At 45.0% G+C, this 22,165-nt stretch overlaps 1 protein-coding gene across 15 annotated transcripts in view; it reads left to right on the plus strand.

Annotated features, from left to right (window-relative positions):
• Positions 1–19: 19 nt before the first annotated feature.
• RFFL (ring finger and FYVE like domain containing E3 ubiquitin protein ligase) overlaps positions 20–22,165 on the plus strand; it is a 32,857-nt gene continuing 10,711 nt past the window's right edge. Inside the window, exons 1-4 of one of the 15 annotated variants that reach the window (XM_040533138.1) lie at positions 13,216–13,313; positions 15,356–15,720; positions 18,015–18,105; positions 20,073–20,263. In XM_040533138.1, coding sequence (XP_040389072.1) covers positions 20,078–20,263 — 186 coding nt within the window. In that variant the 5' untranslated portion in view covers positions 13,216–13,313; positions 15,356–15,720; positions 18,015–18,105; positions 20,073–20,077. Of the gene's footprint in view, positions 293–693; positions 881–3,673; positions 4,153–4,816; positions 5,252–9,318; positions 9,796–12,593; positions 13,314–14,134; positions 14,423–15,355; positions 15,721–18,014; positions 18,106–20,072; positions 20,264–22,165 lie in introns of those variants that run through there. The other 14 variants (XM_040533137.1, XM_040533139.1, XM_040533132.1 and 11 more) reach the window with 14 other exon arrangements.

The following is a 22,165-nucleotide window of genomic DNA, read 5'->3' on the forward strand; positions in this document are numbered from 1 at the left end:
TCGTCTCGGGCCCTGCGTCAGCCTCGGCCTGGAGCCAGACGTGCGCCCGGCCTGTGTCTTCAGGGGCCATGCTCCAGTCCCCGGGAAGTGACAGCAGAAACTCGGTCACGGTCATGGGACGGTGATTCAAAGGGGATGGTGATCCGGAGGGGACAGGGGAAGGCGGCGAAGCGTGTGGGCTGCGCTCCTCTGAAGCTTTCGGGCGCAGCTGTGACCCCGGGAGGATTTTCTCTCCTTGGCAGTCGGCTGGAGGCAGCTGCTGGAGCTTCGTGCCCTTCTGGGGAAGGACGGGGTAGGTCGGGGGGGCGGCGGGGGGCGGGCTGTGCGTGTGAGGTGACGGTGAGGCCCTGAATTTCTGGCTGTGAGTGCCGGTTATCACCCGGCTGGGGGACCCTGGTAGTGGGTGGGTGGAGGTTACGGCGATCAGGTACCAACCCTGGAAAGCCTCAACTCCCTCCTCGCGCTGATTTGCCTTAAATTTACACAGCAAAGTTGAAAATAATTTAATCCCTAAGCAGTTTCTGACCACTCGGGCAGCGAGCTTCAAACCAGGCCACGACCTATCCGAACACCCCCTCGAATAAACCCCAACGCCAGGTGCCGGGTCGGGGTCTCGAACCGGGGTCCTTGAGGGCGGCGCTGCCCCCCCTCAGCCTCCTGAGGGCGCCAGCGGAGCCTCGGCGCCGCCCGGGGGCGGGCCGGGCCGGCCGCGCCATGGCGGCCGCGGCGGGGGGCAGTTGCCATAGCGCCGCCGCCGCCTCACGGAGCGCAGGGCCCGGGGCGGAGCCGCGGCCTGGCCCGGCCCAGTGCCCGCGGCGGGACGGGGCAGGTGAGGAGGCGGCGAGGGCCGGAGGGAACCCGGGGGGTGCTGCCTCGCCGGGTAAGGGGAGATTAGGGGGGAGCTGGGGAGCTGCTGAGGGTCGGGGGAAGAGGGGAGGCTGCGGGGGGCCGGCTTCAGCCTCTGCTGCTTGGGAGGAGGCGTTTGGCAGCGCTGTGCTCCTGTGTCCCTCCCCACCAGAGGGGCTGTGAGGGTTTCAGATGGAAGCCGAGCAGCTGGGGATAAGCGTGGAGCTTTCCTACAGCTCTTTTTTGGAACTGTGGTCTCCCCGCCTCTGGTGGTGGTTGGGGTGCTGGCTTGGTATGGTGGAAGCACACCTGAGGTGATGCCTCCTTGGTGGGAACAAGTTATTCTCCTGAGGAGGAGCTGTGCCTCGCTTCTGTGTCAAAAGCGAGGGCGTGTGGCGGGGCGAGAGCTGTGCGAAGCGCTGCAGAAGGCAAAAGGAGCTCAGAAAATAAAAGTAGCCGGCTGCCGTTCGGAACAGCCTGTTCCCGTAAGCCGGTCAAGGTGCTTCCTGCCGAGAGCGTTGACGTATTGCCTGATCGGTTCCTTACCAGCAGATTCCATTTGATTGCAGGTTAATAAACACAAGTCCTCGGCAGTCTGAGCCTTTACGGATCAGGGGCTTGGCCAAACAGCTGAGGATGAATGTGCTCGATGTTACAGCGGCGTGATAAATGAGCTGTTGCACTGGAGTTTCGTGTGTTTTCAAACATAGCGAGGGTAGCCAGGCTTGCCTGGGTGCTGCAGAGATAAGTGTAATATTAACGTGTCGGTAGGGATGTTCTGGCTCTATGATTTTTTGATTAAGATATGTTCAAGATAATGTTTAACTTCCTGAGGCATAAAAACGTTTTGTTTGGGTGTTTTGTTTGAGCTCTTTATGTCACCTTCTCCTCTCTGACACAGAGTGTGTCTTCCGTGGGTATTGTGGGAGGCCTCGGACCCCGGTTTTGGGGAGGTCTTTGAGAGCAGAGGAGGAACCGACAGCAGGTTTCTCTGCTTTCTGACCCCATTATGGTAGTGGTGAAGAACTTACTGGATTTGCAAAATGCTTTTTTAGTTCTCTGTTTCAACTGGATGGGAAATGACAGGTGCAGTATAAGCTGGCATTTTTAATAATGTAACAGGCGGTATTTTTTAAGAAATTGAAGGTTATATTTCAAGATAAGTAATGATTAAGGCATATACATGATGGCATGGAACAAAAACAAATTAGTATTTACACCTTGTCATCATTTCCACTGCTACCTTGTTTATCCAGAGCTGAGAGGTAGAATGTAAAGCTATTAGCTTAAAATGTTGGGTTTTGTGATTTTTAGATCCTTGCGTTTACCTGCCACTGCTCCATCAAATACTGTTGTCTCTTTAATGTTTTTTGTGTTCATAGTGCTGGGGAGGAATATCTTGTACTCATTCTTAGGAACCTTTACTTCTGTAAACATAATTACTTTCAGAAGAACAATTGGGTCTAATGAAACAAAACAATTGACTTAGGCTATTGTTGTGTTTTCTGTTATGGGTAATTCTCTTCGCTTGTGTGAATCCTGTTGCAGAGTTACCCAGCTGTAGTGCTCTGTGGTTTTCTTGTCCCCTCAGCTGGTAGCAATTGGACTTTAATTAAAGGTGATCGCCATGACATTGGTGTTCATGGATAAGTGCTTAATTGCTCAAGTTTTTTGTTGAATTGGAATAGCTTTAAAGTCATAATTTAAATATTGTATTTAAGTGCAGGGTAGTAAAAATAGGCTGTGAGGCTTAGGCTTTCTCGTTGGGAGGCACATGTAACTGGGCTTTTAGGGTTTGAAATAAGAGCAGAATGCAATACTCCGCAGGAAGCATACAAAGCAATGAAATATATATAAACTAGATTTTGAGGTTGGTGGTCACTAGCTGAATTTGTATTCATAACCGGAATCTATCTTAGTTTCTCCAGGCCTTCATTTTTTGGTTTATTGTGGTTGATTTCAGTGTTATGTTTTTTTTTAATGGTATATAAATGTGTAGTTTTCACTTGTGCGTGTTCGTGCCATGGTTTGTTTATAAGAAATTACAGAGACTGTAAACTCTTCAGTCAGGCTAGAGTGTGATTCGGGTTGAATCTACAGTGCTATATATAGAAGGTTTATTAAAACTTGTGCTTTAGGCTTTGAACCAGCTTTTGTGTGGTGGAAGGGCATAAGCAGATTTTCACACAGTTGTCTGTTGCGTGTTCTTGTGCCTGCTTGCCTCCCGCTGGCTCACCTGGAGCTGTGCTGCAGGCAGGCTGTCCGTCTGATCCAGCACCCAGCTTCGTGTCCTCGCCTCTAGCCGGGTAAAACGCTGCCCTCGTCCAGCGGGTGTTGGCTTCCCTGTAACATATGTAGGGAAGAATGTGTTTCGTTCAGTTTAGGTTACCTTCCCGTCTCTTAGAGCTCATTTTCATATGCATATAGAATATCTCAGAGCGGCTGTTCTCCAAAGCCTTTGACTGGTCTTGAGGAATACGGAGTCTGATCCAAAGATGAGAAGTTAGGAAGACCTGTGCCTTTGAACCAGCTGCTTAGTGCTTAGGAGTGAAAGGGAAGATAGGGATTAATAAAATACCTCGCTGGAAGAAAGCTTGTGAGATGCAAATAGCTGTGTGTGTGCCACCCTTGTTTGGGTGCAGCTCGTATGAAATGCTCCTGACCCGGGGCAGAGGACCTGCTGGTGGGTGGTAGTGAGGACGAGGGAACTTGGCACTTCTCTGTGGTCAGAGCTCTGGCTACAAGCACGACGTGACTTTAAATTGCCGAGTGTTGTTACCACTCCGGTGGGGGCTGCATGCTTGATCTAATGTCACGGGGAAGCGTTATGGCTGGTGCTGCTGGATGACTTCGCTGCTCGCCTGCCTGTGTTTCATGCTCTCCGCTTTGCTGTGTTTGTTTGGTGCAAATGTTTATCCAGCGAATGTTTTATTCCTCCCCTGATCACCTGTTTCCATTGCGAAACCCCAGCCCATCCCCTGCTCCCCAAATTCCAGTCATTAGTCTTGATAGCGCCTATCAGTACCTCCCATATCGTGCTTGTTTTCCTTCGCTTCCTGGGGACGGTCATTGCAAGGAGCCAGAAATTAGTACTTTGAACTTGCACCAGCTGGCATTCAGGGAGCACAGAACACTGCAGGATGAATAGATGAAGTCTCCGTTTCACAGGTGGGGAGAGCCAGAGTGGGAGAATCGCAGCACCACCGAGTCGATGTCAGAAGCAGAACTTGTCTGCACGCCAGGTTTTCTAACCAGATGGTACATGCCTCTGAAGTTGGTTATTCAGTCTTCAGAGAACATTGCAAGGTTGAAAAATTACAGTTTTCTTTAAGAAATGGAGTATGACTTTCAGATCAGTAATTCATATTTTTTTATTAGTTTTTCCCCTCTTTCTCAGCCAGTTTCCTCGGAGCTGAGAGCTTATTCTCACTTCAGAAAACCCTTCTTGGATTTTTTAATTTATGTTCCCATGAGGTGCTTTCTTTAAAAAAAAAATTGTTCCTTTCAGAGACACTGTTTATTCTTCTCAGGATCTGTAAAATCTATGGATTTTTCACATTAATTGCCCTGGAGGTTTTCACTTCTGTCTAAAATATTAGTTAGACTTCTTTCTCTAACAGATCTGCCCTCTGGCCGCTCTGCCAAATAATCCCAGAATAGGAAATCTCATGTTGTATTTCCACGTAGACTGAAATATTAATATTGGCATTTTTTTCTCGACACCTTCTTTTATATTCAGAGGGTTGTGGGATATGCTTAAAAGAATTGTTTGTAAGCAGTGTGTGTTTTGAATCTTTAGCCTCTAGACTGATGTTAAGTGAGATTTTTAAACAGGCAAATTTAAAATACTCTCCTTGGGGAGCAGCTAGTTGTGCAGTAACCTCTACTGCAGAAGACAGCTTCCTTGGGCGTTATATATTCTATATATACCCCTGGATAATTTGAGATTGCAGTGTCACAAAGGTCGTTGCTGAATCAATGCCACTTACTATGTCCATGAGTTTATATTGGTTTGGCTTGGTCCCCAAATGACTCACAAACCATAATTTGCATCTTGGGGAAGTCCAGACTAAAACTGGTGTGTCACCGCTTCTCGGTGATGTCAGAGCACCTTGCTCAGAAGGCAGTCACCAGTCGGTGACTTGCACATTTCGTTCACCCCACCGCTCTGGGGAGCTGGCAGAAGCCCTCAGACGAGCAATTCCTGGAATGTCGTGCTTGAGGATGTGCGGGATTGCAGCAGACACTGGTGGTTTTGTTCCAGGACTGTGCTGAGGCTGCTTAGGACTGCCGCGGTGACACGGACACGTGCTGAGCAGCAGTGCTCTGGGGACGGGAGGGCTGATGCTCGATGCGATAACCACGGTGGGGATGGAGCCAAGATGGGCAGTGCTGCTGTGTCGTGGTGATGAGTCCCTTCTCTATAGGATTGCCTTACAGTTTGTGCTATACTTCTCTTAAAATGGGGCTTTTATTCACCTGATGGAGTAGTTTTCTTTATAGATCCTTGCATATGATCACTCAGAGGATGTGCGGGCCCTTGGTATCCAGAACAGGTTTTTAAGATGGCAAGCTAACCATTAAAAGAACAGAAATGGTTCCTCTGTTTAGATAAAATAATTTTTCCTTTTGAATCCTTGAACCTCTTCCTACATATGCCTCGTGCTCTGAGCTAGCAGCAGAGACGGATGAAATGTCAAGCTTGATAGATTGTTGGAGCTGTTTTTTGGTGGTTAAACAATAATGAAACTGTTATATGGTTGCAGGGAAACACTGCTCTCTGTGTGTGGACTTCGTCCCGGAGAAAGTTTCAATTGTTCCCAGGAAGGGCTATTTCTAAAATGCAGCTTCTGTGGCTGGCCACACAGCTGTCTAAATTACTGGCTGTCTTGAGGCCATTACACAAGCATTACAAAATAGTTTGGAAACAGTTTATTTTTCAGATTCCAAATCAAGTGTAGATCTCAAAGTCCCTTTTGACTGTATAATCGAAAAAAGTTGAAATTGAAGCCGGTGTTTACAGAGGCCGATTTATGCTCTGGGAGCTCTGAGCGCAGGTTTCTTCCTGGCGGAGGCTGATACTTGCGTAATTCGTGCCTTATGTCTCTCAGATTGAAAATCTTATCAGTGGTCGCATGTGAGCATGCCTTTCCGCGTGGGGTTAGTCAAATCTAGCCGCTCGTCGTGCGTCTGTCTGTGCGTGGGGCTCCCAGGTAAGATGAGTAAGATCCTCTCTTCTTCAGAAGAGAAGTGAGAAGGAGTTGATGCAGGCATCTGATGAAAATAAACTCAAAAACCTCAGCCTTCTTGTTCTTTCTTTTCCTGTCGTTATTTCTTCTGCTTGCTTCTCTGAGTCGAGGGGAGATCGCAGACTGATTTCTGCAATGGAAATAGCTGAATCAAGAATGTTGTTCCGAGGGATGTAAGAAATTCCTGAAAAGAATTAAAATGTTGTTTAGCTTGCTGCTGGAGTCTCAGAAGTGAATTGCAATGCCTACGAAATGTGCATAGAGAATGCAGTTGGAATTCAAAGCGCCAGTAAATGACTACTTGTGCAGAGCAAAGCAAGGCATTTAAAAACAAAGTACTTGCAGTTTCTTCTTATGTGCCGGCGTCTGCCTTGAGAGACATCTTAAATCTGCACATGGGTTTATCTGATAGTCCTGAATGGTGCTGATACCATCTCTGAACCCTTTCATCGGTGAAAACCTACTTAAGGGTTTTCAGACTGTGTATGTTTTTACAGATACTAAATTATATTTAATATATTATTTAATTAAATGTTATTAAGTAACCATTCTATGATCGTACTTAAAACGAGTCCTGCCTCCTCAACAGTGTTTTCCAAGTGGTGATCTGGTGAAAACCTAAGTAACTTGGTAAGGTACTGTTTTGGAAGCCTAAACTTATTTTTTACTTCTGGATATAACTTATGATAATACGAGCTAATGCTTTTATTGCTCTGCCTGGAATAAGAGATGCAAGCTTGAAATTAAATCTGGAGTACATAGTAGTAGTTCCTAAAAATTCTCCTGGTAAAAGCAAAGGTGAAGGAAAGGATATAAACTCTTCCAGTCTACTGCTTACTTTGACTGATCAGCTTTAATCCCTAAATATGAAGGAAATAGCCTGCAAGCATTTAGCAAACCTTCTGAACTTATAAATAAAAGGGGATTTTTACAACATCCACAAAATATTTGAAGTCTAAAATCCTAGATGTTTTTCTAAACAGCAATTTAATAGCATACTGCCTCCTGACATTTTTCTTTGTCAAGTACCAATAATGTCTTTTTTTTGACATAGCCAAATATGTTAGCGAAGCTCTCTTTAAAGTAAAAATGCTCCATTAAGTAAAAACAAACATTTTGAACAATATTTTGTTCTGCACGTTACCATAATTTTGGCTGTGAACTGGTAGGGAGTTAAAACAAACAAACCTCAACAAAAAAAGACCAGAAGACTAACTGGACTTGCGTTGTCTTTGGCACTTGTCTGAAACAGTCAGCCTTAAAATAGCCTCCTGTTGTCTGCTTTTTCTTCTGTGTTTTGGTATGACGTTACATTGTTAGGATGCTCTGTAAAAGCGCAAGACAGTCATAAGTACATTTTTGCTCTAAGCATTTCTTCCCAGAAGCGCCTTACTGAGCTGTGACGGCTCTCTGAAAGTATTTACCTCCATTACGATTATAGCACTGCCTTGGAGATATAAGATATTAACTTGGTTCTGTTCCCTGAGGGAGTATCATTTGTGTATTATGTAGGGGAAACTGAGGCACGGAGAATCGATCTGATCAGATGCACAGGTTGTCCAGGATAGAGCTAGAAACTGAAACCAAAAATCCTCGCCCACGTTTGTCCCTTATTATTTATTCCATTACTAATCTGAAAGTAATTTCCCAATGGCATTTGTTGAACTTTAGGCCTCTTTTAAAAATAGGAATAAGTGGTGTGTGATTTTGTGTATGTAATCCAAAATGGGGCAATCTCTGCTGGACTGAGAAAAGAAGAACTCAAAATGGAAGGAAGTTCACGGTGATGTTGCAAGGCAGTCGGTGGAAAAGGCTGGGTGGGCTGTGGGGAGCTTCCTCCCTGCAGGAGTCCTGCTTGAGCTGGAACATTGGGTAAGTTGTTTGGGATCTGAGAACAGAAGTGGAGATGTTTGGAGGTTTTATTTAAAAAATAAGTGTTCCTTGTTGTTAAAAAGCCGTGTGAAAGTACAAGACAGCATAATATCTGTTCCCAGCTTCCGTGATAGTCGGTACGTTTTTTCTTAATGCCCCAACATCGCTATTTAGTCTATTACAAAAGTTTTGTCTGTCATTCTACAAAGCAAACAAATCCAGGATGGAAAAAGGCACTCCTCCCAGTAACAGAGAAGCAAAATGAAAATGGGACCATACCTGTGTACTGCAAAGGTTGGAGAAAAAAAGCAGCAAATTAAAAAAACAAACAAACAAAAATCAGATTTATTGGTTTATAAAGCCCAACGGTTTCTGGAGCACTGACTCATGGTGTCTGAATGCTTGGGCTTGCCAAAAGCCGTGCACTGAAATGTGAACCCAGGCTGCTTGGGCCATATATGGGAAATTTCCTCTTTGTGACGAAGGTGCGGAGTCCAGAAGATGCAGGTCCTTAAAGGCTGCTTGGAGTTTTCATTACCTGGTATCTTCTAAGTCTTTTGAAAATATTTCCTACAGGTAGGATCCAACATTGGTTTCATGGTCAGCAATCCTGACTTTCTGCTTGGATAAACATAAATTCCAGCAGGTTTAGGTGAGCTGTGCCTTAGGATGGTGTGCTCTTCTGCTTCTGTTGGCAGTTTGCACGGGTGCTTGCAGTGCTTGGCACACAGTTTTAATGTTCTGCTGGAATGTGTGTGTAGAGATGTGACAGTAAAGTAAGGTGGGTGGCTTTATTTTTTTGTCATGACTTTAGTTGCAAGAGAGAAGTGTTTACTTGTATGGAAGTAATTTGTACTGATAGTGTAGGTAAGCACCTCTGTGAGCTCTTGCAGCATCTCCTTGGGATGTTACCCTTCAACTCGCTATCCAAAAACCCTGGGCAATATGGTTGCTTTTTTTTTTTTTTTTAACGTTTCAGTTTGAGTAAAGCACAGATCTCAGTCTGTAATGTTTTGGGGTTACTAATCCTTAGTGTTCTGCAGAAGTTGAGGCTGAAGGAAGACGGGCATGGCAGTCAAACAAGAGCAGTGGTAAAGTAACTGACTTAGAATCTTTCAGCACTAGATATCGTAGGCGGTTGGAAATGGTCTTTTTTTTTTTTTTTACAACATCTGTCCCATGAATGTTGAAAGTAGTTCCTGTTACTCTACTGACAGACACTGGATGGTAAGGCTTGTGCTTTCCTTCAGTTTTTAAGCTCTTATACAGGCCTGCACGTAAGCAAGTTTGAATTTCAAGTGCTTCAGTGCTAATTGGAGATTTTTTGGCACAAAAATTGTCGTTAGTATTTATGAAAATACTTTAGGAGTGCAGCTTCAAAGCCTCTCTCAAACTTTCACCTGTACTAACTTACCACAAGTGAGGGTGGGTATTTTCTGTTGCCTACAGATGTGGTGACTAAGCCGTAAATGAACTGACTTCTGGGTTCCAATATCCTTTGTTTGAATAACAATACTAGTACTCAGGTTTGCTGTGTTCAGTATCCTGAACGCGCCTTTCTTTAACTGCTGACAAACCCAAAAGTACTCCAGCGCTCGAGGAGAACTGAGCTTTCATGCTATTTCAGCTGTGACGTGCCTGCTGGTCTTTGTCCCCATCTGTTACAGGACATAATTTGCAGTTGCATTTTTTTCTATTTCAGCACGTAGCCTGGATTTGAATTCAGGTTAATTTGGAATAAGCATAGCTAAGAAGTGAGTTTGCGGTGTTGGTACTTGTTATGATGTGCCTAAATTACGTGCATTCAGATCTTCTTCAGCCTAGCCAAGTAAGTGGTCTTTTTTCTGGCTACAGTTAAATGGGTTAGAGGTTGCCTACCAGTCTGCACAGATCTTTGTTGCAAGCTATTTTACTGCAGAATCATCCATCTGAATGTGTTTTCCCCCACGTGTGTGAATTCCTTGGGTTTTACGTTCATTTTCTACTACCAGTTTGTGAAAAAGAGGCAGCGGGAGAGTAGGCTTTGTGTGCGAGGAGTTTTGAGGCTGTCTTCTGATTCTAAAAAAAGACTTAGAAGTGTACTATTTGAATAATAAATCCCAAGCTTGCCATGAAAAGTAATTTAGGGGCTTTCCAACTGGCACTGTAGCTCGTCATTAAACACTCTTGACTCTTGGTGTCTGAGACAGTGACAGCACAGAGCCTGTAGAGCATTAGTGCCAATTGCAATCCCAATTTCAGACACATTTGATGCAATTCTGAGTGCTGAGACAGCATCACCTCCAACGCAAGCTCAGCTGTTGCACGAATAACACTGCAAGGCTTGAGATTGCACTTGTAACGATCTCTGTTTTGGGAACAGCCACTCCAGAGTACTCCATCTCTCCAAATCCTTACGCTTGTTACACCAGGTGGGAGAGGGAGTTTGTGTACACATCACTGCAATTTGTGGTGAGACGCATCTTATGTACTGTGCTCCTATCCTGCTTCTAGGAGCTGGAGGAGCGGTGGCTGGATAATGCCTCCTTCTCTGCTCACCTGCCCCGTACAGTCGCGCTTCGTTCCAGTGATTAGCTGTTGATGAACACGTAATTTATTGAGCTGGAGAGAGAGCTCCAGTCAAAATGAAACGAGACGTGCAGCAGTCCTGGGCCAAGGATTTCAACAGAAATAGCTTGATGTCTTTTTATTTGAAATGGGGACTGCAGTGATAGGATGAAGACACAACAAGACATCCCATTCTCATCCAGCTCCCTGTGATCCCCCTGCTCACAAGAGCACCATTAAAGCCCTGCAGTGGTGATTAGCTTTTTCCTTCTTGAAAGCAGAGGTGACTTGAAACTGTCCCTCTGCAGTACTGGCTTAAATTGGGGAGCTGCTGTTGCTTGTTTGTAATATCTGAATGCTGGAGTCACTCAGGTCGTAGCAGCGTTCTGCAGCAGAAACTTAGTTTGAGTGATTTTTGTTACAGGGACTGTAGAATTTTTGGAGGGGGTGTGAGGTGTTTGTGGTGTTAGCAGCCGGAGGATTCCCTAAATTGAGTATGTTGTGCCTTTGGAGACCATTTCTGGCTTTCAGGTGGGCACACATCCAGCTAGCCTCTCCCAGCTATTGCCACGCGACTGTCACAGAGGTAGTCCAGGTGGGTTTTGAGATGGAAAAACTTCCCTTGAATAGAGCTGGTTAGGGAAGCCATGCAGTTAAGTTATCAGATTTTTGTTTAGCAATTTGTTGCTGTATATTGCAGTTATTTTAGCAGCTACTCAACTGCTTGAAAAAAAGATAGCTGGCTGAAACTAAGTCCAGGAAAGACTTGTGATGATGTGAATGAAAAGAGAAAAAACTTTAGAACACGAGCCAGGATCAGTCTTTTTCCCATAATGAAAAGTACCGATTGAAGTGGTACACAACAGTCTCAGATTTCTGGACTGTGACTGCAGAACTTTTGACAGAGAACTTCTGTTTTTGCTGTCGCTTCCGTGTGTGGGATGGAGACAGAGGTCCACACATGCAGGATGTTAGGCAGGTATGGTAAAAACGCTGTGCTTCAGAATCGAATTTCTCCAGAGTTTTTTCTTCTCTTTCTGACTTAGTTTGTTATGTATTACACCTGACTTAATTTTGTTTTGGTGATGAGTGCGTCCTGCTAGGGTGAAAGTATGCACCAGATTTCTTGTTGCTGTTTTTCAGGATAGCAAGATAGTGGAAGGGAGATGGTCTATCTGAGGTTACAAAAAAATTATTCGGGAAGAGGTTTTGGACTAAGGAATTAAGGTAAACTGGGTAAGAAAAATATTTGTCCAAAACTAGTCAGTAATATGATTTCATTAATCACTAGGGGGTTTTGTTGTTTTTTTTTGTTAGCTTGCTGAAAGAACGTCACTGACTTTTTGCAAGGAAAAAAGCAGGCTGTTGTTGAATTTCCATTTTGGCAGATGTCTCGAAACCTAATTATGTGTAATAGCAAGAACAACTTTTAATCTAAATATTTTTTCAGTATACACAGTGCAACTTTAGGTCAAAATAAACAGTTTACATTGCAATAATACACCCCCCAGGTACCCTGTTCTGTTTAAAACAAAACAGGATTTCCAAGGTTCTCTTATTGGGAAAAACCATTTGACATAAGTTGTGCTTCTGAGAAGGAAGAAAACGGGTGAGTGCTGTTTGCAATTCAGGTGCAGAGCCTGCGAGTTGAGTGAAATGGTTTCATTTTTGTGACTTTGGTATTAGCTTACTCTGCAATGCTGTATAAATAGCACAGCTTTCTAAAAGCATTTTCTCAGTTTCCAAATGAAAATGACAGGTCTCTGGTTTCAAAGAGGTGCTTGAAGTGCAGATCCTGTGCACTCGTAACAGCACGGGGGGATTTGCTGACGGCCATAGGTGCTTGCACCCTACACACAGAGCATCAGCAAGCGTGGCACTCAATATGCTTGCAAAGTAAATTGAATGCTGATAAGCACTGATAGAGCTGTAAAATGTTCTTGGATTACCCGCTGTGTTTTTTAATGTATTTGAGGTCTCTAATTCTTAATCTTTCTCTCTTTAAGCGCATTTTCTAAAGGCTTATGTTGCAGAGGACTTGCTCCACTGTAAAACAGGTTATAGCAGTATAAAGGGATCTTTGTCTGCATGATGGTTTCCTTTGTACAATATAACTAGGAAATTACTTTGGTATTTTCACTTCTCATGGAATTGGCAATAATTTAAGGCGATAGCGTTTCAGTGGAACTGTGCGGGGTTGTGTCTGTGCAGCTCCAGCTTTTTCCTGCGCTGCTTTGCACCCTGCCCCAACGGGCTGCGCTGTTTACTTTCTGCTCTGTGGTAAACGGATGTCACTTCCTTGATTAAAATGCTGGTGTGCAGCCAAATTCCCATCCTTTGGGCTCAGGGAAGCAGCGCACCTAGCAAATCCGCTGTCGGACTCGGCCGTGTGCCGTGCTCTATCACCTGGCTGGGCGCATTGGGATGCTCCGCGCCTCTGCTGCCCGCCTGGAGGCTTTGGAAGGCATCATGGCTGCGTTAAGGAGGGCCTGAAGAGGGATCGCTGGAGTGTACAAGCTGAGCTTCCAGCCCTGTGGTAATGCACCCGATGGGGAAGGTCTAGGCAGCTCCATCCGCCAGCCAGGGGATGCGAGTGTGCCGGTGCTGCTCAAGGACAGCTGTTGGCACTGACAGCAAGTGTGCTGCGCTCCTTGGTGCTCCAAAGCCTCGCCAAGACACCACAGAAGATAGCTCGGATGTTTGGTTCTGACTAAGTTCGGTGCGGATTGAGCCGAATGCCTCGTCCTCTGTGTAGCTGGACAGTTTCTGAGACTGACATCAAAGTCGCTGCTTGGACTGGTGAGCTGTTGTGTATTTGTCTTCATAAAGATTGTCGGTGTTGCATGCTTAGGTGCCTAGAGATGAGACACGTCTCGTCTCTCCAAAACAACACTTCAGTCTCTCTTCCCTCAAACCCTCCCGTTTCTAGCTGTGGTACAGCTCTGATGTGTGCTCGTGTATTTTTGCTAGATGTGTGTTGTCATCCTGGGCATGATGTGGACTCCTACCTTTGCTCCTAAGTGCATTTTTCCTTTCCCGAGGTAGAAATCTAACGTGCTTAATCCAGTTGTTATGTACAATGAATTGGATTTCCTTGCTATCTGTTAGCTGGTGCCCACTCTTCAATTTCTTCATGTTAGTTAAGTCACCAGCTCTGCGAATGTGCTCGGACTGACAGCCTGCCTCCTTGCCTTGTGCCTCTTGCAAATATCTTGTTTGCTGAGTTTTCCACCAGTCACAACACGTGGCTTCTTCCATTTACCATAATTCTGGTCTGTGTGACAGACTAATTAAAATAAAACTTAATGAATAAATGTCATTTGAGCAGATTATAGCCTTGTTATCAAGTAAATACTAATTTGTGATGAGGGAAGCAGTGATTTCAGCTTTCAAGTGGTAGGTTATTAGTGGAACTAATTTTAGCAGGGCATTCCTTATCAGTGCAGGTTTACTTTTATTTAAATAATGAAGAATTATAACAATGAACAACCATACAGTGCTATTAATGGGGCAAAAAAATGGTTAATTACATACTGAAGTCATTGCAAAACAACATTCATGAAAGTGGCATCTGCTGAATTTTGCAGGGGATATTACATGGAATAATAACATAAAAATAATTCTAAAAGGGCTGTGGCAGGACATGAGTATTTTGAAGTCACACTGCCCTGTTCTGGCTTCCTGAGCAGGCTTCAGTGGTCTTCAAGGCCCTAGAAATAGTGGAAAGTAGTGGTTTTGTGAATAAAATTAATCTCAGTCGTCTTGTGTCCCACTGGAAGCGGTGCCCTACCAATGACTGTGGTGTTGTGGATGCTGCGCAGTGGATGGCAGGTTGGACGCGTGTTTTTGTACGCTGTCTGTACTTGAAGCGCAGACCTCGGTGGATTCCACGGCTCGGCAGTTGGCTGGTACATGGCAAAGAGTGAGGGGAAGGGGGAGAAGGGAGGCTGAGACACTGCAGTGATCTCACGGAAATCGCTGAGAAGCAGGAGAAGGCAGTTCAGGAGCACGGGGCGCTGCTGGCAGGGAGTAAGAAAGTCAGGGAGGGTGGCCTCTGAGTGATGCGCGAGATGGAGAGAGGAGCTTGGTGCTTCAGGGAGCTGACAGAAGAGAAGCTCAGTGTGGAGAGCAGAGCCACTAAAGCAGGAGGCGTGAGGGCAGCTGATGGAGCTAACGAGCAAGCATGATTATTGAAAAGCATGACCTGGCAAGGCTGCTGTTTGTCATGCATCTCCCTCCCTTTTTGGCACCCTTCCGTATCTGCAGTAGCCTCAAGGGTCGTCGGCCGTGGTGTTCCAGTGGCTGAAGGACTCTGGGGAGGAGGAGGAGGACTTGGTGCTTCAGCCTCTGCTCATGTGGGAGCAAAATCAGCTGCTCATGGGAGCGCAGTTCCTTTTGATCTCTTGACTCAAGTGTCTTGTTTGTGCTATTGTATTCCAGCTCCCAAATTCCTGAGCAGCCAAGTACGCTCATGGACAACTTTATTCTGTTGAGCCAAAAGCTCAAAGATTCTGAGAAATGTTGGTTTTGCTTGCTCTGGTCTCTTACTGTTTGCACTCTTATAAAAATTCCCTTTATTTTCCTGTTCAAACATCAACCTAAGTTCTCCTATATAGACAAAGCCTACCCTTTGATAGAAATCCACAAAGCATGTGTAATAAATCCTGTGTGTAGACAGTAGTCTCTGATATTCCAGCCAGAAGGGTTATGGCATTAATATTGCCTCTGCAGTAAGAGGTATTGTGAGAGTCTGAGTTCAAATGCTTGCCTTTTTTTTTTTTTTAAATGAATATGGAAAGCATAAAATCCCAGGAATGCATTATGAATACTATCTCCAACAGGGTATGGGAGGAAAGCTTCCGACATCGGTGATTTTTCCTCTGGAATGGAATAACACTCGCAACTTTATACAAAACTCATGGAGATGCATAGAAGATGTTAATGAACAGCTGGTGAAATGAATTTCAGCCTGCTGTTTAAAATAGTGAAAAGAGTCTCAGCATTCACAGCTTCATATTTGAGGGGGAAAAAAAGGCAATCCAGCAGAGTGTGGTAGCACTGCTGTGCCTACAGACCATGGCAAGTGACTCCCTGCCTCATCCGTGGTTTATTGGATGCCTTCTGGCTTTTCATTAAAGGAACTCAAGAAAGAAGGTAGAAGAGCACCCCCACCCTGCCAGGAACACGCCCAGAGTGATAATTGCAGGTGGGTGGATGTGTTTGCATGGCCAGGTTAGGCTGTCTTTGATCTTGCACCTCCAGCCCCTGCTATTGCAGGCACCCCGAGCGCAACTCGTGCTTATGGTGCAGGGCAGGTCTGTGTGGCCAGCAGGAGTTCTCTGGTGATTGCCTGCAACACAGCTTCAGTTTCCCCAAAGCGTGATCTGCTCTCATCCTGCAGCTGTGTAGCTAAAACATTTACTTTCTCCCGTTGGCCAGTATGAGCAGCGTGTCCAAGAATAACGATGCCTGCTGCTATCAGTAATGCCTGTGATGTTACTCACGCCAGCAAGTTGACGTCTTTTATTCAAGAAGTTGCTTGAGAACTCCAGAAGACTGTCATTAGCTTTGCCACACGGATATGCTAATATTGGTCAGGTTACTGTAGGGGTGTACCAAGCACAACAAAGCAGCAGCATTTTTTGCTGGTAAATGTTGTGGAAAGGCAGTTGTTTGTGTTAGTGCAGCTGGGGTGCTCCCCACATGGAAAACAGCCGCTTGTCTGCAGAGGTTTGGGCTTTACGTAGGGCAGTGCTTGCTAGGTACAGTACTCGAACTGCCACGTCTGCACCAAAAACCTGTCCTTCCAAAGCACTGCTTACAGAAATCATTAGTTTCTGGGTGGTGGTGACCATGTGCCTCTGAATGGGTAATGAGATAAATAAGGGAGTAATTAGGTTATAGAAGACGTTGTAGAGCAATCTAAGAAATTGCCAGCTTGAAATCTCACCCTGAAGTACAGCTGTTGCTTCCAGCCCTCTTCCTCAGGTCTGCAAGAGGTGCTGCACAGAGCAAAGCAAAGCCCCTTTTTGAAGCAGGTGCTGGGTCTTACCTCTGATTCCTGTCATCTTCCTTCAGCTGTAGGAAGACAGAAATTGTAGCACCTTAAATCTCAGTCCAGTCTGCTCGGTAGTGCAGCCACCAGTTAGCAAAGCTTCACCCAGCTGGTGGCAGTTTGAAGTTCCCGTATTACAGCTGCTGCCTTTGCAGCCATTAGCAGCATAATTACTGCTTTTCAGGCACTGTGGCCCTGTGGGAATGTGGAACTAGTAGCAAGTATCTAGGAAATGAGGTGGGCTGGCGTGGCCTCCTGAGATGCAGAGCATGAGGGCAGCTGCACGGGCAGAGGTTTGTGAGCTCCTTCTCTTGCCCATGGAGCAGTCAGGCTGGGCTGCAGCGGGAGGGCGGGCTGCTGGCAGGCAGGTACGGCACCGTGTGCCTGCAGGAGCAGCCTGCCTTGTCCAAGGGCTGGTGGCAGCACAGAGGTGCAGGGTGCCTGCTCAGGGCAAGTACGTGCTCAGGAGGAACCCTTCGGCCTCCTGAAAAGTCAGAGCTGTTTGTTTCCGTACACCTAGCAAACGGCAGCACAAAGCAGTTTCAGTGAGGCACCTTTGTCAGCGTAAATCCTGCTTGCAGACAAGCTTAAACTTACGCACCAAGGTTCTTAAATAATTAAAACCTGACATACGCTATTACAGGCTGCGGTAATGTGGCTGTCGTACCTCCATGTGCTCCTTCCTCTTAAAGATGGAAGGTGCCTTTGGGAGAAGCTGTGCAGACCGGAGGGCAGGCCTGGTTGTAGCTGTCTGCTTGTGGATGTTTCCCTTCCATACTCTCACAGATGAGCAGGATTAAGGTTCTTCTAAAACAACATCTGAGCCTTTTGTCAGCCTTTTCATTTCCTAGGAATAGCCCGACTCTACAATTTCAGCTGAATGCAGAGTTCTGTCTTATTTTATCCCTGTTTGTGTCCTCCCTTGTGTTTTTCTTCCTGAAGTTTGATGTGTTGCAATGTTCCGGAGTGAATTACTGGGCTGTCTTTTTAGGAGAACAAAGTTTTGGGGGCAGGCAGTAGCATTTGTATATTCTGCTGTCGTGGGTGGCCTTTGGTTTGCAGGGGTCTTTGGAGCAGGAAGAGAAGAGAGCTTACGATGGACGCAGTTTTCCCCTGCTGCAGAGCCTGTGAATACAAGTTTCACTATGCAGAAGTCTCTCGTGTTGTTTAGATTTGTAATTCCTAGGAAGAAATCTCCAAACAGCGTAGTTTAAAATACAAACTCAGTGTTTCCTAAATATATAGGATCTGTTAATGTGTGAGAAGGACCGATTGCTTGAAAATGAGTGTGCAGAAAGAAAGAGTAACTGTTTTTTCCTGTATGATATGTGAAGTATGTGTTTTGATCGCAGTGCAGCGCTAATACAAGTGGATGATGTGTTATTTCTGTTCATGGAACATCTCTCCGTGTATTTATCAAGTGATAATTACCTTTGCTTACACAGGATGACAACCCTGGCATGTGAAACTAAATGTTAGGCTGAGACACTGGAGCTGTACCGTTGCCATTTGCAGACCTCAGCTCCCTGTGTGTTGGTGAGAACTCGCTCTGCTTTTCCCTCGATTCTTGTTTATGGTTATAAATACCAACTGCATTGAAGCTTACCTTCTGACACCAAGTTTTGTGCACAGAGATGCAACACGAATCCAAGTAGCTGGGGGCCTGAAGGCCCTCGCTGTCTTGCTGTGACCATCCCGTGTGCTTTCTGTGTGGGACGTGCGTGCTCCTGCTGAGGTGGTTTGCTCTCTGGAGCCGCTGGGGAAGCACAGTAGCCTGCTTGTTGTGTCTGAGGGTGGCTCCAAGTGATGTGTGAGGAGGATGGTCCAGGCACTTACAACACTTTCTTTCAACACTCACCGATAGGATCACACCTTGTGATTTTTGGGGTTCAGTAGTATCAGCTTTTGATAGTTTTAACATCACAAATATCTGTAATAATAGTCCAGTGCCCTGTGTCTGTGCCATGCTTTTGGTCACCCCGTCCTTCCATCAGCTGCCTGGTGCTCCTCTTTCTGTTACTATCCTACTATTGGAGATCTCAGCACTGTGAACATCAGTTACGCCACAAATTGTTTATCAGTCACGAATCTGCAGATCTTCCCACAAACACTGAAATCTGCTGAGCTGCCAGGGTAAACTCGTCGGTAAGCTCACCATTGTGAATCCTGAAAGGCGCGCGTCTGCTGCGGTGACAGCAGCCACTTTGACAAGCCACGTTCAGGCTTCAAAAGGAATAAAGATACCACTAACGCTACAGATACTGGAGCCGCACCAAACTGCAGCAGCTTTCCAATTCAAGTATATCAGCCCCAAAGACGTGACACAGCTTCAAAACAAACCAACCCCCAGTTTGTTAGCGTGTTGTACCAAATTACCCTTAGGGCTCGTACCAGCCCCCTTCCCGTGGGAATCTGGGTTTTTACAGTGGCAAAAATTACTGTGGTGAAATAAATGAATTGGCTGCGTAGCTGGGAGATGTTTTATTTCCAGATTATAAAACTGAGCAGTTGCCGAACGCTGCCAGTGATGGACCTGATTGTTAAGACATAAAAGAAACACAGTCCAGGAGCTACAGCGTGAATGCAGAAATGCAGAGGAGGCAATTTGTATTCTGTTTACCATTAAGTGATGACACGTGGTGTGTGCTCTAGAAACTGAATGCCCAGATGAATTCAGATTTCTTTGTAAACTCCCCAAAGCCAGTTTATAGCAGTGTGTTTCTGGAATACTTCTGCATGGGTGGTCTTAGAATACAAGACTGTGCATTTTGCATTTGGCTGCTGGGATTTTAGGTTACATGTGTATACGTCACTGTTTGGCTCGCAAGAAAATAAACAAGCGATTATGTGTCTCATATGCAATTGTTTTCCCAAGTTAGTTAGTGGAAGCTAGTGTCTGAATTTTCTTGAATGACTAACGTTACTTGCTGCACGATGATTTAGTGTTTAAATGCTGCAGATTTGATTGAGAACTGGCATATGTGAGATCAGTGGCTCCACTGTCCTTGTCCTCTTAGGTTTGTACCTGTAAATTTGTGGAGGGATTTAGAATTCAGTTGAAGAATACTCGTCTGTAATCTAGCTGCTAATTATGTCTCATAAGCATTACTTAAATAAAATGGGAGCTTGTTATCTTTTCCTGATACACAAAAAAAGAAAGTGTGTTATGCTTACATGGAATAGAGACAGACTGTTACAGCAAACTAATCATAGAGCTTCAGCCAGCTGGAACATAAAGTTTATCTTATCACTGGGATCTCTTAACACTTAAGAAATTCCACTAACAGCAGTCCCGAACTTTGTCCTTTCTCACCAAATGAGTGCTTGATGCAAGGTTTTTGTGTGTGCACATTTAAGTTAGAGGAAAGCTCAAGCCTTACAAATGCTGTCAGAACGTGAATCAATGGTGGGAAATTTAAAAGTGCATTTTATGATTCGTTCTTGCTTTAGCTGACAGGTTGCTCCTCACGCCATGTCTAATGTATATTTTTTTCCCCTTCCAGTTACTATGTGGGCAAGCTGTTGTAACTGGTTTTGCCTGGATGGCTCACCTGAAGAGATGCAGCCACAGCCAGAGCAGGGAGCCGGAGCCCAGGCCTACTCCAACCCTGGGTACAGCTCCTACCCATCTCCCACTGCTTCTGAGGAGAGCTGTAAAGCCTGCGGGGCGCACTTCGACAATTCCTCCAGAAAGGTGAGTTGTGAACGTCTTCCCCGGTGCCACTGACTGTTCAGTTTGCAGCGTGCTGTCTGACGTCTGCTTAATTACCAAGAGCTGATATGAAGAGAAATGGGTGCATGTTAGAGACATCTGATTTGAGGAAACCATATGGAGTAAGAGCTTGCCTTTGCTTCTGTATCCCTTAGTCATTCTTTCACAATTAGCAGGCGCAGTTAAAGATGATTAGAGATGTGGTAGTTAGCCTTAGACTTGACTCTCCCAGATGCTAAAAGAAGGCGGCCAAACTGCTTGTAATCATTTAAAGGAGCATTAACCTGAACGTTAGTTTTTTCATTTGTCATTTTAAAATGTCTAATGCTCTTTAACAAAAAGTTGTGGTAAGAAGTTTAGCATTCTATCTGTGCTTTCAGGAAAGGAAGATCTATATATCTCTTGCAAACTAAAAAGCTATGAAAGTTTATTGAGGGTGTGTTGAATTGCTGAAGCTTGGTGCCAAAACAAATAACAAGCCAACCGGAAAACAAATCCATTTTATCTTGCCTATAGACTTCACTTGCAAGCATATAGATGCCAAAATAATTGTTGCCATGAGATCTTCAGTTAGACAGTAAACCCTGTCTGGGACATTATTTGGGCATGGTGGTTCCTATAATGGTGCTTTGAAAGGCTTCTTTTGAGGAAAGCTGTTCAGAGTCCAAACTCCATGGCTTAAAAAGTGTCTGATATATTCATCCACGTTGGCAAATATCTTTGAGATATTTTTTGAGATATTTTTGCTGAGAAAGGGTGAGTCTTGGTAGAGCTGTTGCTTTCTACTCATGGAACAGCAGGGATGTTTTATTTTTGCACCGAGAAGTGTTACTGCTCCAGAAATCATTACAAATTGGAATTTTGGTAACATATTTTGAGGTGTTACTCCCCTTAGTGGTTTGGGTGTATAAATATGCTTAGATGTTTTTTGACAGCAGGCAGACTCTGGGTCAGCTGGGAATAAACAGAGCAATCACTGCATGTGAGTGTGCGTAGTATTGTCTTTACACTGTGGTGTCTTCGCAAATACTTGCAAAAAGAATTATTCTGAATCCAATGTTAACTCTTCTGCATACTAGCAAGTTGTGGATGTAGATGATTCTGCTTTTGAAATGTAGATAAGTCATGAAGGTATGTATGAGTTATACTATATCCAGTGCTAGGTCTATTTTTTCCTGTTATCTTCTAAAATGTATTTTCCAGTATAAGCTGGTGTGCAAGCTGTAGAGGATCTGCTGAAGCAGTGCAAGATATTTCTGCCCCCAGCAGATTTCCCTGTTTTCCTGCTGGAGTTGGCTGGCTGTGTAACTGGGACAGCGGAGTACAATGAGTGCTTCTGTCGCAGCTGCTCCCATTCAGTGCAGGCTATCAAAGAAGATGAGTTTGAGGCTTATGTTCTGGATTGTGAAGGGGGGTTCCTAACTCACAGGCCACCTCTCTTCTGCCACCACAACTACTGCAATCCCTGGGACTGACGGGAGCTGGGTGGCTACAGGTGGTGAAGCTTAAACAGCTGCAGGAAGGTCTGCTAGAGCTCAGCCGTCAGCCCTTGGCCTCCAGAGGAGGATTTGATGTAAAGAACTGTATACGTAACTTATAGAAAAACTGACATGTTTGTAAGCCATGTTAATTGTTTAATTCTGTTGATGTGGATGGAGAAAGGCAGGAAATCTTACTTTGATGCAACAAGACCACAGAAAACTGTATTTTGTCCCAGGAGAGGCAGTACCTTTGAACTCTAAAGTCCAGCTGATGTTTATGTTGAAATACAGTGGATTAAAACAAATTCTTTCCACATTGCAGACTGTATGGATAACTTAATTTGCCTTTAAAAACAAAGGCAGAAAGCTTGTATTTTAAGTTCTTGAATTTTAATCATAATTG

The sequence above is a fragment of the Cygnus olor genome, chromosome 20 (genome assembly GCF_009769625.2).
Source record: "Cygnus olor isolate bCygOlo1 chromosome 20, bCygOlo1.pri.v2, whole genome shotgun sequence".
Classification (NCBI taxonomy): Eukaryota; Metazoa; Chordata; class Aves; order Anseriformes; family Anatidae; genus Cygnus; species Cygnus olor.